Raw genomic sequence first — 18,888 nt, forward strand, 5'->3', positions numbered from 1 at the left:
ACATCAGTCACAGAATAGTCCATTTGTAACACATCATCTGATGATTTCTTAAACAAGCAACCTGATTGCACAATGTCTAATGGATAGTGTGGTATTGCACAAAGATAACATTATTTTGCAATATTTTAAAATACTTGTTCTGCAGACTACTGAAATGCACAGAACACTGTGCTGGCATAATACCTGCTACAGCTCCCATTCAAGAGAATTCGGTAAAGGTACGTGTAACCAAACCTGATTAAGATGAAGACAAAGACTGGGAAAGAAAAGAGAAAAGAGAGTCTGAAATCATTATTTCAACCAGTTAAAACAAAGAAGATTGCAAAAGTGGCGTTAATGCTTGAAGGTGTGCTAGCAGACAGATTAACCAAGAATTAAATGGTTCCATACTGACTAGAAGGAAAAAAACCCCAAACACACTGCAGTACAATTCCATTTTAGTTTGAGTCTTCAGAAAATAGGGGTTAGCAAAAATTTTTTAAGTGAACACAAGTCTTGGAAAACAGACTTTCAGAATAAATAACTAGATAGCTCTGTTCTGAAACAAAGTTGTATTTCAAGATTATTTTAAAGATGTATAAAAGTGTCAGGAAAATAAATGAAAAAGGTATTATTGTTGACTGAAATAATTCAATGGAATTGCTTTCAACTGAAGTTTCCTATTTTTGGAGAGAGATTGAAAATTTTTTGGCTTTAGGCACCAATTTTATTTGGGAATATGAGGAAGTGTATTTACTACTGGACTGAAAATAAATCCTATAGTACTACTGTTTTTGCAGAACTCAAAAGATCATATACAGCTTACAAGGATTTTAAACCAGTTTAAGTGCAAAATCCAGCATGATTTTCAGAAATTCAAGAAAGCCGCTCTCTCTTGTTTGTGGAGGCTCTTGCAGTACAGTAAGCAGAGCTATAGCTGTAACTACAATTATAATCGCAACAGATTTAAGTATTCCAAACTAAAGCCCTCTAAATATCTACAAAAGCCCTTAAGTCAATTCATTACTGATACAGTAAGTGACAACACTTGTGTTTGGCAGACAGTGCAACTGGGAGGCCTGACAAGTCTAATTAACAGCACATCAGGGGCACTTAGTTTATCCTTTATATACAGTGCCAATAGTGAGTGTATAATGAGAGAAGGAGCTTAAACATTAGTGGGCATTCACTAATTGGTCACCAAGTCCTGATTAAGCCAGGCTTCATATATAATTATTGAAGTTCAAGTGTCTCACACAAGTGTATCCAAAAACACTTAATGAAGATACTAAGTCACTTCTAAACTACATAAATAAAAATAAGGCACAAAAGAGAAACAGACCACAGAAATGCCTAACTCTGATATTCTTGAACTACTTGCCATTTGTATACCCCTAGTTCAAAATATTTCAGCTGTTTAAATAACCATCTTTTTAAAAGTTACAAAAGTTTGAAAAATAATGTGGTGTCTCAATTACATCAAATAATGCAAATATTTGGAATATATGTATGCATTCCAGTAACATTATATATATATTTGTATATACAGTAAATGTTGCCAGCCAATAACAACTACAAGAGAAGGTTTTACAAAATCCAGAAGTTAAAGATGACAAGAGCAGCTTTAGGTATTTGTTCATTTACATTCATTAAATCAGTAAAAATATCCTTAACTTCAAAATTCTAGAGATACCTGATCTGCATTATAAACTGTAACCCACAAAAGTATATGCCACCATATCCCCCAAAATGGTGAACGAGGGGACTTAACTGTGTAACTGGCTGCACACAGAAACACATATATCCCAACACGCATATCCCCTCAAAATCCTACAAGGAAATGGTAGTTATGAACATACGCTGAAAATAGATTGTTCAGAGTATTTCAGAAGGAAAAAGGCAATCCAGAGTCTCACCTCACCAAAATCCAACTTGTGAAAGGTCCATAATACTCTGTGACAGCACCTTGAACATTTCTACTGGGTCAAGTAGAGCACAGGAAAACAGGCTACCTGTAAAGGCCAGATGGTATTCTGCCTTCTCAAGACAGAAAGGGATAAGAATTCTGCTAACAATTCATTTTGAAGTGGTAGATGTTGGTCAGTAGCATCTTGGTTCTGTGTGGGAAGCTCACTAGGAGCCAAAGTACTGGAGCCTACAAACATCCTTTTGCAAGATTCTGCCTCGCCAGATTATCAACCTTTGCCAGTTCTGCTGCATACCCTCCTGCCTCACATCATCCTGCTAACATTTTGAGATTTCTGTATGAAATGAGGGACCCACAATCTACGTTGTGGCTGCCAGAGACACACAGGCACTCCAAAACACACAGAGCAATACCACAATAAATGTCATTAGCTGCATCCATCCAAAGAGATCACTGCAGTAATATAACCCCTGTTATCAAGACAAGGGTATTACTTGCAAAGAAGGAATTTCAAACTCAGGTCTACCAACAAAATGCAAAATACCACAGGACTGAACAACCAATGGCAACATCCCTTACGCTTTATCTTAGCTGCCTGGCTCAGTTCCACGCATTCAGCAAACAGCTGTGTAAGACACTCTGCAGCACCGTTTGCATCAGCTGAAGTAGGTATCTGCAGCACACTAGAAGCACTGCCCAGTAACACCCTACCAGTGACCCTGCGTAGGGAGTATTTCTGTTGCTCCCAGGACTTTATCTTGACTGGCAAGAGGCAAGGAATCTGATGAACTGGTGCCTGGGGTTGCTTTGCCACTGTCTTTTTAATGCTCTTACCCCAGGAAAGGAAGATGAAAAGGTTGGGTCGTTATCATGAAGAAAGCAGACCTCAGTGGTAGCTGCTACAAGTATACCAATCTAGCTTCCCGCTTCATTTACTGAAGGACATTAATTAAGAAAAAATGGCTGTAGCTACATACTATAATGTAGAGCTGTGCAGAGGTAATGTCAACTGGGTCATATATTCAATGAAGTTTTTACAGTATGCTCTGTGAGAGTTCTTTTAGAAAATACTGGTTTATTATTTTCATTATTAAATTAAAAACATCAGACAGTTGAATACAGAACTCCTTAATTTAAAGATTATCTAGAAAGTTACTTTGGTAATAAAGCACATGAACATTAAGACCTTCAGTCTAAAATGTTTTTTACCTGCACAATGTGCCTACATTTTCAATCAAGAGTTTTACATTCAAGATTCTTAGAATATGAAACAAATAAAATAACCCAAGACTACCAGTAGCATATATCCACAATAGATAATAGCAATTAAAATGGTAGTGCTTGAATAGCGTTTTCCCAAACCATCTTGATAGTATTCTTAAGTAACCTGGAGTTGTCAATCATGTTTTACTGTCTTCTGTCTATAAAACATTATAAACAGTATTAGATTAAAATACTTGAATATAGTCATATTAAATGACTTTAAAACATAAGCATACTAATATCAATGATACCAGCTTTTGCTGAAAAATGCATGTGAAAACACCTATTTTATAATCTGTATTTTATATCTATTCCTTCTGCTAAAATATGAATGCAGACTGTGTTCCACTGGATACACTACCCAATATTTCAGAGCAGGTAAGAATTAAGTCAGCTTTAGCACACACAAGATTACCAATTTAAAAAATAAAAATAAAAAAAAAAAAATCACAAAAAGCCAACAAACCAATCACAGATATGATACACTAACTTGGTGTATGATTTTACTGAAACTATAAGTAAGACTGAGAAGAAACTCAAAGATGAACATAACATTTCAGAATTTAAACCTCGAAAATATGAAAAGATATGAAAATATTTGTCTGGGAAGTAAGCCTCTTAAACTAAAATAGAAAAGCTTGTTTTTACAAGGGTAGGAAGAATTATTGAAAAATACACAGTATTTCTTGTTACTCAGTATTTCTATCACATTTATTTTGACAAGCCAGGAATAAGCACACATTATTTAAAATTAAACCAGATCAATTTTTATTAGTTTCCTTCCCAGTCTTTCTTCATTTATAATGGTGTCAGTTGGCAGCAGTGTACATATATATATATATTACTACAGTATCACTATACACCATTGTCAAGAAACACATATGATCATGTTACTGAATTTTTTAAAATATGGTTAAAATACAAATACGCAAACTTGCAGAATTAAAACAATTTATATGGTGTATTTTTTCCCAAATTCACTAAAATCAAAACTTTCAGTTTTAAACTGAGACGTTCTCACTGCATTGCAGCGAAGTGTACATGTACAATCATTTACCATTTCTCAGCTGAGGAATTCAAATCTTATTAAAAATTTAAATAGATCACTTAAACTTGTTTTACCATGCTTTTGCTGAATTATGTCATCACTTAAACACCTTAATACCATTTGCCAAAAGACGTTATCTGTGTAACGCCGTGTGCCAGGACCAAACCTCCGGCCTTAGACAGGCACTAGTTCCACCAGTTCCCAGGGCTCCTGGCGCAGCGCTGCCGTTCCCCTCTCAGGCTCACTAAATCCCAGGTTTTCAGATTAAGGGACTGACCAGCATGGCAGAAAGCGGATGCAGCTTGCAACAATGCTGAATGTCAATTTTGGTATCACTGATCCAGATATTCCTCGGGTAAGTCCTACGACTGCTCCCAGGAAACTGAAAGCAATGATAATTTCCAGGATCTCAAAGACTTAAAGTGTCTGTAGTCTTCAGGTTTTGGTGGCACTGATTAATGCCAGATTTTGATGCTTGCAAAGAAGCGAACACAGCTCTTGAGCAAAACTGGATATGGCTGTACTGACTGAACTCTGTTACAGTGGTAAAAGTTCATGGATCAGATCTAAGGGGGAAGAGCTGACATATGAATGCTTAGGGTACTGTATTTATTAAGATACAGCCCATGCACTTGTAACGCAGAAACTTCTGTATTGTATCAGCATCACATGAGATTGTCATAATCAACTGTCTTATGAGACAGTAACAAACAGAAATCTGTTTGGAAACTGAAACTGAAGAACTATTCCATTGCAGTTCAACTGCAATCCCATGCTTCCATCCGCACAGAGGGTAACATCTAAATACTATGTAGATACCATTCCTAGCTTTCAGTCTTCTCCACTAGTAACAAAAGAAGAAACAAGCTCTACTTCAAAATATTTCACGGATAGAACTTTTTTCTTCTTAAGGCTAAAAAAACCTAACAGACTTTTGCAAGATGGGATGACCCGTCAGTTACTTAAGCTACAAAAAGCAACAATTTTTTTCATGTTCTTCACATTTAAGCAAATTAAAAACACCTTAACAACTTACGTTAAGTTGCTCATACAGTTCAAAACAAACTGTTTTTTCCCATCCACTTTCCTACTATGCACCAAGAAAACAATCACTAATTCGCAAAGATTCTTGCATAAGATGGTCATGAGGTTTTTTTGTCAGTAAGATGTTTAACATCTTACAGTGGTGCTTTCTGAAATCAAAAAACCCTGTACAAAACTTGGAAAGTGATTCTGAATAGGTTGTGAAGATGAATTTTCACCACAGAGTGAAAGGCACTATTAGTGCCTTGAATCAGATATATTCTGTAACCTCCAAACATACAGATCTCCTTTAGGAAGTCGTGTAGATAAATAAGCAAGTTTGCCATTTTCTAGCAGTAGCGTGGAAACCTCTTTTGAACACACACTGCTGTAGTACAGACAATAAAACATGAAGAATTATTTAGTAAGTGACACATAATATTAAAGATACTCGGGAAAGAAAACCCACAAGTTCTGTGCTAAATTTCCTGTCAAAAGCATCTGGTTCACACTGTAAGCAAACCGAAATGGTATACAGATCTGCCTAACTCCCTCTGCTGTTCCCTCACTCCTCCCGAAAAGACCAGAAGCAGCTCATCTTGCATACTGGTTCTAACACTGCCTCGGAAGGTCATCTATTGTTCTTAGACCCCCTTTTCACAGCTCAGGACTAACTAGGTCATGGCCACGGCCATGCTCCACTTCATCTCTGACTTCATTCTAAAACCACAGACCTCCCCGCCCTCCTCCTTTAATGCCATTCACAAAACTCACAGGCCCTGAATGAATTTACTCCTTGAAAGCCAGTCGCATGAGTTTTAACTCCTTCCCTGTTTATTTATACCCAGTCCATGACTTTTCAGTAAATTCCTGAAATGAAGTTAGTAACTCAGCATGTTGGAAATTTGAGATGACTAACTTTGCCACAGGTAAAAGTATGAAAGCAGACTTTAGAACCATTTGTATTTCTTTCCCAGAATAAAAAAACCCTATAAAATAGAAACTGCTCAGTTTTTCTCCATTCAAGGGGGGGTTATAACTATATAGATCAAGCTCTCTCTATCCCTCCCCATTCAGGGAGAACAATGCATGCATTTTCAACAGGGATTACCTGTTTCCAGACTTCAACTAATCACTGCACATACCTGTATTTTATATATTAACGTGAGTTTAGCTACTATATTTTAAAATACTATTTTTTTTTTTGTTATGAAGGTATTCCCCATAGTGCCAAAACACCTAAACACTCTCAGTTGGCCTCTTCTTCCTGCGACTGCTCCTTACCTACAGCAAGCAGCTGCTTAGAGCAAGAGTTTCACAAAGAATTTATATGGAATTAACGTGAATCAATTTGTGTAAAGACAGCTTTTTGTGCTATACTAAGAAAGCTTAAAAGATTAAATAAGAAGTGTCTGGACAAATTAGTTCCCAAAGCCTCCTGCTATTTGCTGCTACTGTCCACAGCTGACTACCATCAATTGTTGCAGTCTTTACTACTATCTTTCAGTAAGATTAGGTAACTCCAGTGATAGATTTAAAGCAGAAAAACTAGCAACCTGAAACAACACAAAACCTGTCTCAAATTAGGCCATAGTTATTCTTGCTAAATAAATGCTTTTAAAATGGTGCATATCTATAGATTCTATAGTGACAAGCACTTTATAAAAAACCCAAACAAACCAACAAGCCCCACAAACCAGCAAAAAACATCATCTTCAAATCAAGAGTCTACCCTTCAACCCTAAAATTATCTATAAAAATGTGGGGTTTATATACAAGAATACTTGGAATACAATTTAAGTTCAACATGAATTCCTTTTCTGTTACATGTTCCAGATCAGTTATCTATCTGCGTACTGTACATATATTTACAAATGTAATTATCCTCTACAGATCACCACGGTGTAGAAGTGATTCAGTGTTGCACACATGTAAATAAGACAGGACCTACTAATCTGCCAGAATTCTGAACTGACAATACCTTCCATGCCAGGGCTGCTGCTGTTTTTGACAGACACCATCTACTATATCAGATGCTTCAGTTCTTATATTGATAACACACCAGGAACACACATGAGAGTCACAAATATATTTAATCTGAGCACTAAGGCTGCAGTAAAGTTGATGAAACAAATAGCTTTTGCTAAAAGGGGCTGTCTCCCTTTTCCAGAAGCTGGAAAAGACACCACTTGTTATGTCACCTTAGGGAATTAATCTTCCAGAAAATTAAACTAGATCTTGGTGTCATCAGAAAAGCAGCAGAGAAAACACGAGGGAGGAAGGTGGTTACATACAGCCAGGACAGAAAGGTATGGGAAAACCTGGACCTTTCAATGCCTTTTTGCCATTAGATTGATGTGAAATCAGAGGTTACACATACACAGTCTAAGTCTACTTAGCCACAAACAGTAAATACCAAAAAAAGAGCTATCCCCATGCTAAGTTAATACTGTCCGTTTTTAGAAAGGAGACAAATCCATGTTTCACTACTGCATTATATCTTAAAAACAACTGCTGTTTGGAAGTACCTGGTTAACACAAAGTCTGTTACAGAATGAAGCCAACCGTTTGTAATATCGCACTGTAACAGAGGTAAGACGTTTCTGTTGTAAGACAACGCAGCGAGATAAAGAGAAGGGAGAAGGTATGTATGATCTACAGAATGATTTCCACCTGTACCCACAGCTGCTGTCAGACACACTGTTGTGACTGTAGCTACGCTGGATGAAGAAGTTGCCACTCCACTTCATCTCCACTTGCTCATTACCTTCAAATCTTCCAGCATAACTGCATGTTTAGTCACTTCCTAACCCAGTTCTGTCAAAATGATTCCCGTTAGAAAATCTGTGTTTCAGCTTAACTCAGATTATTTTTGACAGAACTTGTTTAGCGGATGACTATAAATGCAAGTACCAGAAGATCTGAGAACACTGTAACCTTTAGAGCTAGGAGAGGAAATAGCAATGAGGAAGTGGAGACAGCTAGCCCTTCTCCACGGTTATGTTGCTGCAAGAGAAGCACGTTAATCGTACGTACAGGTCTGATTTCTCAGCCTGCCTAATCAGTGAAAGCTGTATATCAAGGCTGGCATCTTTAAAGAAAATAAGTAAATCTACATACTACTTATTCTACTGCTTAAAATATCAGGTTGGGGTTAAGTGTCCAGAAATTCAAATCATTTGCTATAACTACCTGGAATTCTGTTGTAATGAGAGAAACAGGCAGATGCTATTCAAAAGATTAAAAAAACCTGATATTTTTTGTGGAGTTAAGGGATAAATACCAGCCTCACCTTCTTATCTTAGATTATCATAACAAGACCTGAAAAATTACTTAATTGCTTTCTATGTATTACTGACATGAACAAATAGTGTCTGTTTTCACTTGTTAGAGGGTAAAAGAAGTGAAAGAACTACCACCAAAATGCAGCATCAAATTACCAACATGTAATATACAACACTGACAGGAACAGTACTTGACATATAGATCACCCTACCTTTTATTTACAGGCTTCTCATCCTTGTCATAGGGTCTTATGAACCATTTTCCAATTCTTACGAAGTTTTTATCCATCAAGCACCTAGAAAATAATTACAGCAACAATTAGTAGTTACATCTTAAGATGTGATCAAAAGCAGTCTTTGAAGACAGTAAACGTAAGGGATTAGGCAGCTGAATTTCCATCATATTGAAATAAATTTTGTAGCTTTTGGGTTCCATGTAACTTTGCCACTTTCTGTTTTCCCACACTAGTCACAGAGAATCACTGTTCAATCTCACGATGCTGTCACTGATGCTGATCTTCACATACGCATTTTCCCCTCATCTCTGACAGAGTCTTTTCCGCTCCATGCTACTCTTTTTGTTGAATGATCCATCATCCTATTTTTCAAACTCCACTTCTTGAACAAAGACAATTCACAGCACTGATTTCTTTTCTATACAGTGTTTCTCTCAGACTTCATGATAAAGAATACACATTCCTGTATTTTTGGCACGTAAATGGCATAATATACTATATGAATGACAGGAAATTCTATTAAGCAAATATTAACAATGAACCATTTTTCCTTCATATGATCCACAGCATGATTTCAGGCGCTGAAACTTCCATAATTATTGCTTCCTCCCTCAGAAAACCTTACTCCAACAAACATACTCCCACATCACAAATGTAGAGCAGTAAGTTACCTATTTTCTGCGGTCCCTTTAGAAGCGCACAATTTTCCAATAGAAACTGTATATTCTGTGGCTTTAAAAAAACCTAACTGTGAGGATGCAAAGTGATCAATAACCCATTTAGGTTGACAAGGAGTGCCTGATGCCTTTCTAAGTCCACCTGTACAGATGAATCACACTAGCAATATGCCAACACTATTTAAATATGCTTCATACAGTAAACATGCCCGAGGGATCACACACAGAAATCTGTTATGAAGGAATATTTTTCAGTAAGGTAAATACTATGTTTCAAAAACTCTGAAAAACTGGTAATTTGTAGCTAGTGGTTTATTGATGATTATGGGCAATATATGAGCTTTCCCTATACATTGCATGTCTAATCAGTATTTCTTTATTTAGATGGAAGAACTATACTTCTCCATTCTCCAAAGTTTTCCAATAGTTTATTTTTATAGCAGTTGCTAGAGATTAGACAAAACAACAAAAATATTTAAAATTACATGAAACCTTCTGGGAAAGTACATTCTGCTAGGTCTAGAAAAACTGTGATCTATACTTCAAAAGCATACCTACAACTCATAGATAGGAAAAGGACGACAATGTAGATCCTAATATGCTCCTAATTCTGTATAAACTTAGCAGAGTTTTCCAAAGTTACAGCTAGGCTGAAGACAATTCTAACAGCACTTTCTCAATTAAAGCAAAAAGAATCCATCTCAGTTGAATATACAAATATCTTAAACTGACTATGAAAGCTAAATCAGCAGAGATCTAAAGACACTGCTCTTGTGCTGGTGGGAAAAAAGCTTCAGCAACTGTTTCCCTAGGAAATATTTGCTATCAGAGAGAGTCTGTCAGTGTCAGCGCACTTTGTACAAACAAAAGGAAGTCTGTGAAGTTTATATCAGATCCCTAAAGGAAATAATCTCTACTAGCAAAAAATATAATAAGCTCTCCCCCATCACACACACATTTTAATGCCACATCATCACATCTCATGACGGTAGGTTTAACTGCCTCAAACTAATGTTACTTTCCTAGAAAAGTCTTCATGGGTAGATTCGGCCTTAAAAATCAGCCAACCCTCACATGCTAAACTAAATCACAAGTTATTTAAGGGATAATCCTGTGTGAAATGGGAAACATGACTGCAGAAGCATGGATCTCAATGATTTGGCCGAGTGAACAATTAATGACAGTATGGCATTATTTCTGCTGTATAAGCAGTCAATGGCAACTAGTCTTTAACAGTACATTGTAACAATGAACTTGCGTTAAAAAAAACTGGTCATAAAATCCCAAATGAGTATACACTTAAAAGCAGTTATTTAATCATATGAAATAAGGACATAAAATACTCTGAACTCTTGGCTCATTTCTCTAGTTAAGGCTGAGTGATATTTTCTTCCTAAGCAGTACAGCTGTTAGAGCATTTCAGTGGCATTTGACCTCTTATATTTCTGATTTTTCTATGAAAAAATTGACCTGACAAGGGCACACTAGTGATTATGAAATAACACCATAATATTTTGAGCATTATTTCCTCAGATCTTCTAACACTTTCTAGATTGCCAATTAACATAAACTTCTGATCACTAATTTCGGTACTGGGGAAAAAAAAACCCCACCCATAAACAGTTGTGTAAATACACTGTCTTGCCCTTCCCGGGGTTAACTTAAAACAAACATCTCTCCTCCCTTCTTTCTAGTCTCGTTTTCACTGCAGGTTTCACTCAGTCCCTCCCAACTCCTCAGGGAGGCGACAGGTGGAGGCGGCGGTGGGGATCACCTACACCATGGCTCTTCCTGCCACCATTTGCTCCCCGCCGCCAGGTTTTCCTGCTCCAGCAGTTTTCCATGCCCCTTGTCCAGCAGCAGCCGCTTCCGTGGCTGAGCCGGGGTGCCGTGGGCTCCGGGGGCTGGCGGGAGACACGCTGTGTGCCAGAGGTGGCGGGAAGCGGTTCCGAGCAGCACGAGGCAGCTGGCAGCGGCCTGCTCCCGGCCCACAGCACCCAGCGCGCCCTGCGCCGCCTGAGCAGCCCACAGCCGGAGCGGGTCAGACAGACCAAACTGCCCTGCTAAGAAAATCACAGAATCACCTCGGTTGGAAAAGACCTTGAAGATCCTCCAGTCCAACCATTAACCTAGCACTGACAGTTCCCAACTCCACCAGATCCCTCAGCGCTGGGTCAACCCGACTCTTCAACCCTCCAGGGATGGGGACTCCCCCCCTGCCCTGGGCAGCCCATTCCAACGCCCAACAACCCCTTCTGCAAAGAAATGCTTCCTAATATTCAGTCTAAACCTTCCCTGGCGCAGCTTGAGGCCATTCCCTCTTGTCCTGGCGCTGGTTCCTTGGCTCAAGAGACTCATCCCCCCTCTCTGCACCCTCCTTTCAGGGAGTTGTAGAGGGCGATGAGGTCTCCCCTCAGCCTCCTCTTCTCCACACTAAACCCCCCCAGTTCCCTCAGCCGCTCCCCATCAGACCTGTGCTCCAGACCCTGCACCAGCTCCGTTGCCCTTCTCTGGACACGCTCGAGTCATTCAATGGCCTTTTTGTAGTGAGGGGCCCAAAACTGAACCCAGTCATCGAGGTGTGGCCTCACCAGTGCCGAGTCCAGGGGTAAGATCACTTCCCTGTCTTATCAACTTTTATCAACCCTGATCAACTTCCCCTGATTACATTGTGGTGGGACACAAGAGGTTTCTGAGAGAAGAAAATCTGTCCTTCGCTAGCTGCAAAATAAACCAAAAAACCTCACAAAACTTCGAGTACAGGCAACAGCCCTGTCACTTTTTGATAATATCAAAAAGAAACTCAAGATTTCTTTTTTATTAATCCAGCTTTTCCTGAACAGAGGATTAAATGGGTCTTTAAAAATTAAAATGTTATTTCTCTTTTTAATAAAGCCTACATACTTACTGCTATTATTTTAAGTGAAATAATTACGATCTTAACTTAAGATTTGGTAGGGCAAAAAGACAAACCACACCAAAAGTGTGTAATTTAAAATTAACTCAGCTATAATACTGTAAAAATGATGTAGCTCATTGGATAGATGTTTGGTAAACCATCATCCTAAGTCACCCTGACAACCGTTTCGTTAGAAGACTTGTAAGCCAGGGTGCCCCTGAAGCCGTGCCTCAGCGCCAGCCCCAGGTACTAGGAGCAGGGCCCCGTCCGCAGCCAGCGCCGCCACCTCGGCCCCCCCGAGAGACCCGCGGGTGGCTCAGCGCCCAGGGCAGGAGGCTGAGACTGCAGCACGAGTCGGATCAGCTTGTGGTGACATGAGATGAGGCTTTCGGCAAACACCTGATGTGTGCTGACCAACTGTATTTCAAACAGACTACTGCTGAAAGAAAGAGAGCTCTGAAGACTTTCCAGTCACAGTTGGACAGAACAATTCTGCTAACTCTGCCAACTGATTTCAATTAATTTGTTTAAAAAAAAAAATTGAAATTTAATTCACAAGCTTTAAAAGGTCCAATGAATAAAAACCTGCACTACAAGTCAGTTGGCTGGGTTCCACAGATTAGCAAACATACGTAAAATTATTTTTCCCTTTTATACTGCAAAGCTGTATAAGAACTAACGAACATTCTTGACTGGGAATTTCAATTTTATACTTGTATTCACTCTAAGTAGACTATAACTTACGTAAAAATCACCTAAAAAGACTGATGAGATAAGAAATTTGAAATACAACAACTAGTCCTTGTACCTGTGTACATACACATAGGGAGCCATTCAAACTTCACTTGCTAGCAGATATGGACAGGTAACTAACAGCCAAGGGGACAGCTACCACACTCATGGAAACACAACCTCAGGACGTAATGCAAACCTGATTACCAGTAAATCTACATGAAAGCAAACAGGATAGTAAATGAGACAAAATAAAAGTATTTTCAATTAGCTTTTTTCTGAAAGAAAAAATATTCAATGCTACTTTCTGAAAAATTACTGTAATTTTGGTACAGCAAATGTACATTATATTTTGTTGTTGTTATCATAAATTCCGAAAAAGTGGGACTAGCCTAATGACACTTAGTTCTGAGAAGATCTCCGAATTCATAAGAACTGAAATATAATACAGGAAGGTGATGATGACCTGAAGAACTGCAGTAACAGAGAAGGAATAAAATAGTCCAAGATGCAATGTCATATACACTGAAGGCCTAATAACAAGCTAATCTTCAGTAAACTTAAGAGTTGTTAAGTGGATTAAAAAGAAAAAGCCAAAAGTGTATTAACTAATCGCAGAATAACTTTGCGGTCAAGTCATATATATGACACATATGTATATATATGATCAAGACAAAGGAAGCAATGCTAGAATACATTAGGCCTGTCAGGGACAGGAACTGTTACGCTTCCCCCTGAATATTGTGCACAAATTTAGCCAAATTATAACATTCCTGTAACTAGGATGATTGGAAGAACACAGTTAAGTTCTTTTAAAGTTATCTGTTAAGATACACACTATTTAACCTCATCAAAGGGGTTTGAGGTCAGATACAATTATTCTCTCTAAGCAACTCAAGGTGAAAACTGGTTTTTTTTGCTTTTGAAACAGCTCCCCAACATGAATGCAAGCAGAAATATGTATCGACATTATTCTTTGTATGAGTGTTTAGTCTGCACAGCATTTTATGATACATTACCAGAGTCAACGACTTACGAGATCCATCTCTATCCTGCGTTTCTTGCACTAAAGTTTTACTCTAAAAAAATGTGGTTTAAGATCAATAATAATATAAATGGTCTGTAGATATCCTGCATTATTTTAAATATCAAAATGAAATACTGGAGTGCAATGGAGTTTTCCTTACCTTTCCAGAAGATTATGAATTGCTTTGAAGAGCAGGGTCCTACACTCATAGGAGAGTCCATTCTCCCACAATCCTTCTTCCACCACTACAAAAACATAAAACGTCAACATGCTCAGAATAGGAAAATACAAACATTTATACAAAACATAACTCCAACAGCTTTAATTTTCAACAGCAGCATGTTTCATGAAACTGTTTCAACTATAAGCTATATTGCCAAAGTAACTTTAATCTTTACTCACTGAAGACACCGACTTTGAATTTAAAAAAAATAAAATGCAAAAGCATAAAAGTAAACATATTTGTTCATAGCCTTCAATATGAAAGTAGGGAAGTAGTGAGGAATTCATGATCATTCTTTGGTGACTGCTGAGATCTCCTTTAAAACTTAACCAGAGATGCAGACAATCAGGAAACAAAGTGAATCATTAAAGGTGTAAAATCAATTTACATAAAACTTAAACAACATTAAACAACTATCCTGAACCTCTCACTGTCACACTCAAGTGAAATTTCTCCATTGTACTGACTTATACTACTGCAGTTTAAGCAATACACAGCAAATATATGAAACACACAGCAGTTTTTTATTCCAAAATAAAAACTGTAAACTGGGTACCAAACTGCTGAGATTTCAGAGAGTTTGGAAAAAAAAAAATATCTCACAGTGGAGTGCAGCATGAACTAGTCGCCTGAATTAGTACCTGAAGGATATACAACCTCAAAAATCTGCTGTCCTTAACTCCATTGCTTCTGGATGCTAAAACTACCAGGAGTAAAACTATTTTTGGTATGCCTGTACCAGATTCTAAATCTTATTCAGCCAGAAGATGCAATCTCAGCTGCAGAGTAAAAACAGATGATTAAATAACTTCGTCAAGGAGTAAGAATTTGTTAATTGTCTGAGTACTGTCATTTCAATTTTACAGGAATACTCTGCAGATCTTTAGAAATGCAAACATAAAATTCTACAGCATGTTAAGAACTGAATACTTAACACCCCTCCTTGGCCAATTTAAAGGCTGAAACCTTCCAACAGCACGTCTATCATGCGGAGATTATTATCTAAGTATAGTTTACTCTACAATCGTGTTTAAAGTAAAGCTTCTAAGGAGTTTCTGCTGTATGAAAAATACTAATATTGCCAGCAGTCTTCAACTTCAAAGCCTCAAAACCCAGCACTGTTCATTATTCTGCTGCTTCTCCCAGTAACCGTAACGCATATAACCTCAAACAAGAAGAGGCACATTTTTTGAACGTATAATGTTGTGATATGCTAATATTGGTAACAGAGCTCTCTGCTTTTACAGAATGAAAAAGCCAGGGCTTTAGTACCTAAATCACCTTATCAAATAGCACAGTTACTTCCTCAGAAGAATGAAAAGGCAGACTTGTGCTTTTGGGCACAAGCATGAGCCAAGTATCTTTCCCTGTAAAACCATTAAAAGCCCCTTTAATGCTTGCCAAACCTTACTGACAGCGAGTATGTAATGTGCCATAGCTGTTCACTAGATAGAACTTCACATGTCCTCAGATTTCATGTTTAAAACAGTATTCTTAGGGAACTTCAGACTCTCCATGCATTTTCAGAACTATTGATGTATAAATTCTATCTAGTTTAGAACTAGTGAAGCCTGGTACAGTCTCACACTTAGAAACTACATAATTCTCAAATACATAAACAGCGATCAGAGTATGAGAGAGATCATATTGGAGTTCACCTCTACAAAACCCCCATATTTAAAAAAAAAAAAATCCAAATTTTGAGAGTGTCATGAAATTGACAGAACCTGTAAAAATCCAAAGAAATCCACTATTACATGGCACTGAGCTCATCTTGAGTTTCACCCTAATCCTATCAGAGCATCTGTGCCAGAAGCCAATATTGTCCCTGCATTAAGAACTTCATGCAAAATGGGAGAGACAATCTATTCTGTGATCTTACAGGAAACGTCTCACAGCCAGTTCTGATTTCTCAGTCATAACTCACTGTCGACTCCCAAGTACACACAACAAACTAATGGGACCCAATTAAAGAACAGCTTGTATCATTTCTCAGAACTATTTTCTGCAAGTATAATTCTGCCACTGACTCCAGAAGAAATAAGATCAGATCATATTGCTTTACACTGTTTCTAAGGTAATATTCTGTAGAGGTGGAATAATTTTGGTATTAAATTCCTCAGGTACTGGACATCACCGGTATCTTTTGCCCTGCTTAGCTGTGACTGGCACAGCTCCTCTTTGGGCTACACCATCCTACTGCTCTTCCACGAACTGAGACTGAAAACAAGGGAATGGAAATTGGCAGCACTCTCCCCCTCTACACACCACCACAGCTGTATTCACGGTTATCCTGCACTCAGGAGAAGGAATGGCTGTGCAAGGGAACGTGTCCCAAAGCCTAGAAAAGCAGGGAAAAGCCACATTAACCTCGTGGTGGAGGTCCCCATAGGTAAGTCCCTAGGGTCAAGGCTGCCAATGAGATTGGACTGGCTGAGGAGCAGCAGTTGAGTAGGACTGAGAAAAGGGCAAAGTCTGAAATGGTGTTCATCCCTCAATATTCTAATTTTCCAAACTGGCTTTCTTATTACTTGGCATTCACATAAATTATATATGAAATGGAAATAAAATTACTTCCCTATTAAATTTAACTCTAAGACATCTTCATAACCATTTTCCTATAATAAATAATGCCTTTGATTCCCACATATATTAATGCACTATACTTACTGTAATTATGTCTAATACTTCTTTATCCTACTAAAAATGTTCATCTCACAATTGAGTATATACATGTATCTGTTGCAGTAAAAATGGGGAGGAAAAAAAATGACAACTGCAGCCTTTCACATCCTCTCTGCTCTTCGGCTTCCTGATCCAGTCTCCAAAAGAGCTTAAATAGCTGGAGCAAGTTACAACTTCAAGGTGCAAATGCTGACCAGTAACAAAACTTGGCAAAACACTAGAGATTAGAGTATCCCTGTAAATTGCAAAGTTCCTCACACCATAGCAATGTACTGAGATTTTAGATTTTGAAGAACATTTTAAATTCCTTACAGAAGACTGAAGACTAGGAAATAATTGTTGGGTCTCTGTCTACACAATGACTTGTAAGGCTTTTAACACTCAACGCTTTCAACTCAAGCCCTCATCAGCCTTTCAGTGCTGCCTGACAGCATTTTCAGGCACACAGCTAACAGAAAGCAGGTGCTGCACAGGTTCAGAAACATACTTACGCCAAGCACCTATATTCTGTCCTGAAGGTATTTTCTGTTGCTCTAGTTGAAATATTTCTCTTTAGAGGCAACAAATTTGACACTATACAACAGCCGGGAAAGCCATCGTCAAAAAGGAAAACTTCTAGGGGAAGAATCAAGTAAAGACTGAATTTCAGTAAGAGAAAGAGTACAATAAAGCCGGCAAGTACTGTCTCCTCAGAGGAGTTAGAGAGAAGGACAAGAGTTCTGGAGAGGCAGCAAAGCAGACAGGACAAAACTGTGGGTCACCACTTGCCAGGACCTGGGTAGACAAAGCCATCACTAATCTGATCCGCTGTTTGCTGCAATCCCATTTGGAGCAGCATGTCAGACTGGATGACCTCCAGGAGGCCAAGCTCCTTCTACCCTGTGCGATCTGTCAGATCTACTGATCCTCTACTGTGAGAGATCTTTATAGGTAGGTATCTGTATCTCTCTGTGTATATATACATAGTTATCTGTATATCCTAACTACCTTATCTAAGCATGTGTACATTCCAGAGTAGTCGAGGATTACAACTGGGAGTAGCATTTACTTTCCTGTAAAACAGACGTTTCATCCCCTTCTTGCTGTGCGTCCTGCAATAGAGGGATAACTTTACAACTACATTTCTCACCAAAATAAGCAACTACTATGTGTGTTTTGTTTTGTTTTTTTTTTTTAAATGAAATCATTGCTCAAAAGAAACAACTAAGTCTATTAATACTTTGCCTCTAAAAATCTGTATTCTCAAAAAAAAGCAAGAAGGTACAGTCACATCATCTCTGCCATTAATTGTAATTCTAGAAATGGCTTAGTTGAGATAGCCAGTCTAACTGCCTTTACTATATCATTCTCAGTATACACTCTTTAAATCCAGTGGAGATAGAGAGCACTGAAGAAGCATATGGATCCACAAAGAAGTGTGAAATTTTCAGTATCTTTCAATAGAGGGGGTGGGTCAGGGGGAAGATTTGAGATAGCCAGTTTTGTACAAGAATATTCTATTCACTTATCTGAGCATGCATCATTGCTTCAACCTATAAGAGTTAAGGCAGTGAAAACATAAATAGTCATTAAAATTTTCACAGAAAGTTAATAAAACACCACAGCAATGTTTTAACAAACACAACGGCAAAACATAATTCTGTGTAAGCTGACAAGGCACTGTGTAGCAAAAATAAAAGTTACTGTTACAGCTAAGTACCTGTCTATCAATATTATCCAACATACAACTGTGTACGGGAATAAAGTAAAAAAAACCCTTTTGCTTATAACACCTGAAAAGTGTTTACAACTGCAAACAAATCTCCCACAGACAAAATACTTCTTTATTTTCTCATTGCCAAGATATTATTAGCAGAAAATCCAAAAAGTAAAAAGGTATATTTGA

The 18,888-nt window shown here is 38.0% G+C and overlaps 1 protein-coding gene across 2 annotated transcripts in view; it reads right to left on the bottom strand.

Moving 5' to 3' along the window:
- Positions 1-18,888, bottom strand: part of MED13L (mediator complex subunit 13L) — a 201,650-nt gene that overhangs the window by 93,534 nt on the left and 89,228 nt on the right. For both annotated transcript variants that reach the window (XM_074844601.1, XM_074844600.1), the window contains 2 exons: positions 14,256-14,340; positions 8,737-8,820 (listed from right to left, as the gene is read on the bottom strand). In XM_074844601.1, the coding sequence (XP_074700702.1) occupies positions 8,737-8,820; positions 14,256-14,340 (169 nt within the window). The remainder of the gene's footprint in view (positions 1-8,736; positions 8,821-14,255; positions 14,341-18,888) is intronic.

This window comes from Strix aluco, chromosome 18 (assembly GCF_031877795.1).
Source record: "Strix aluco isolate bStrAlu1 chromosome 18, bStrAlu1.hap1, whole genome shotgun sequence".
In the NCBI taxonomy this organism is placed as follows: Eukaryota; Metazoa; Chordata; class Aves; order Strigiformes; family Strigidae; genus Strix; species Strix aluco.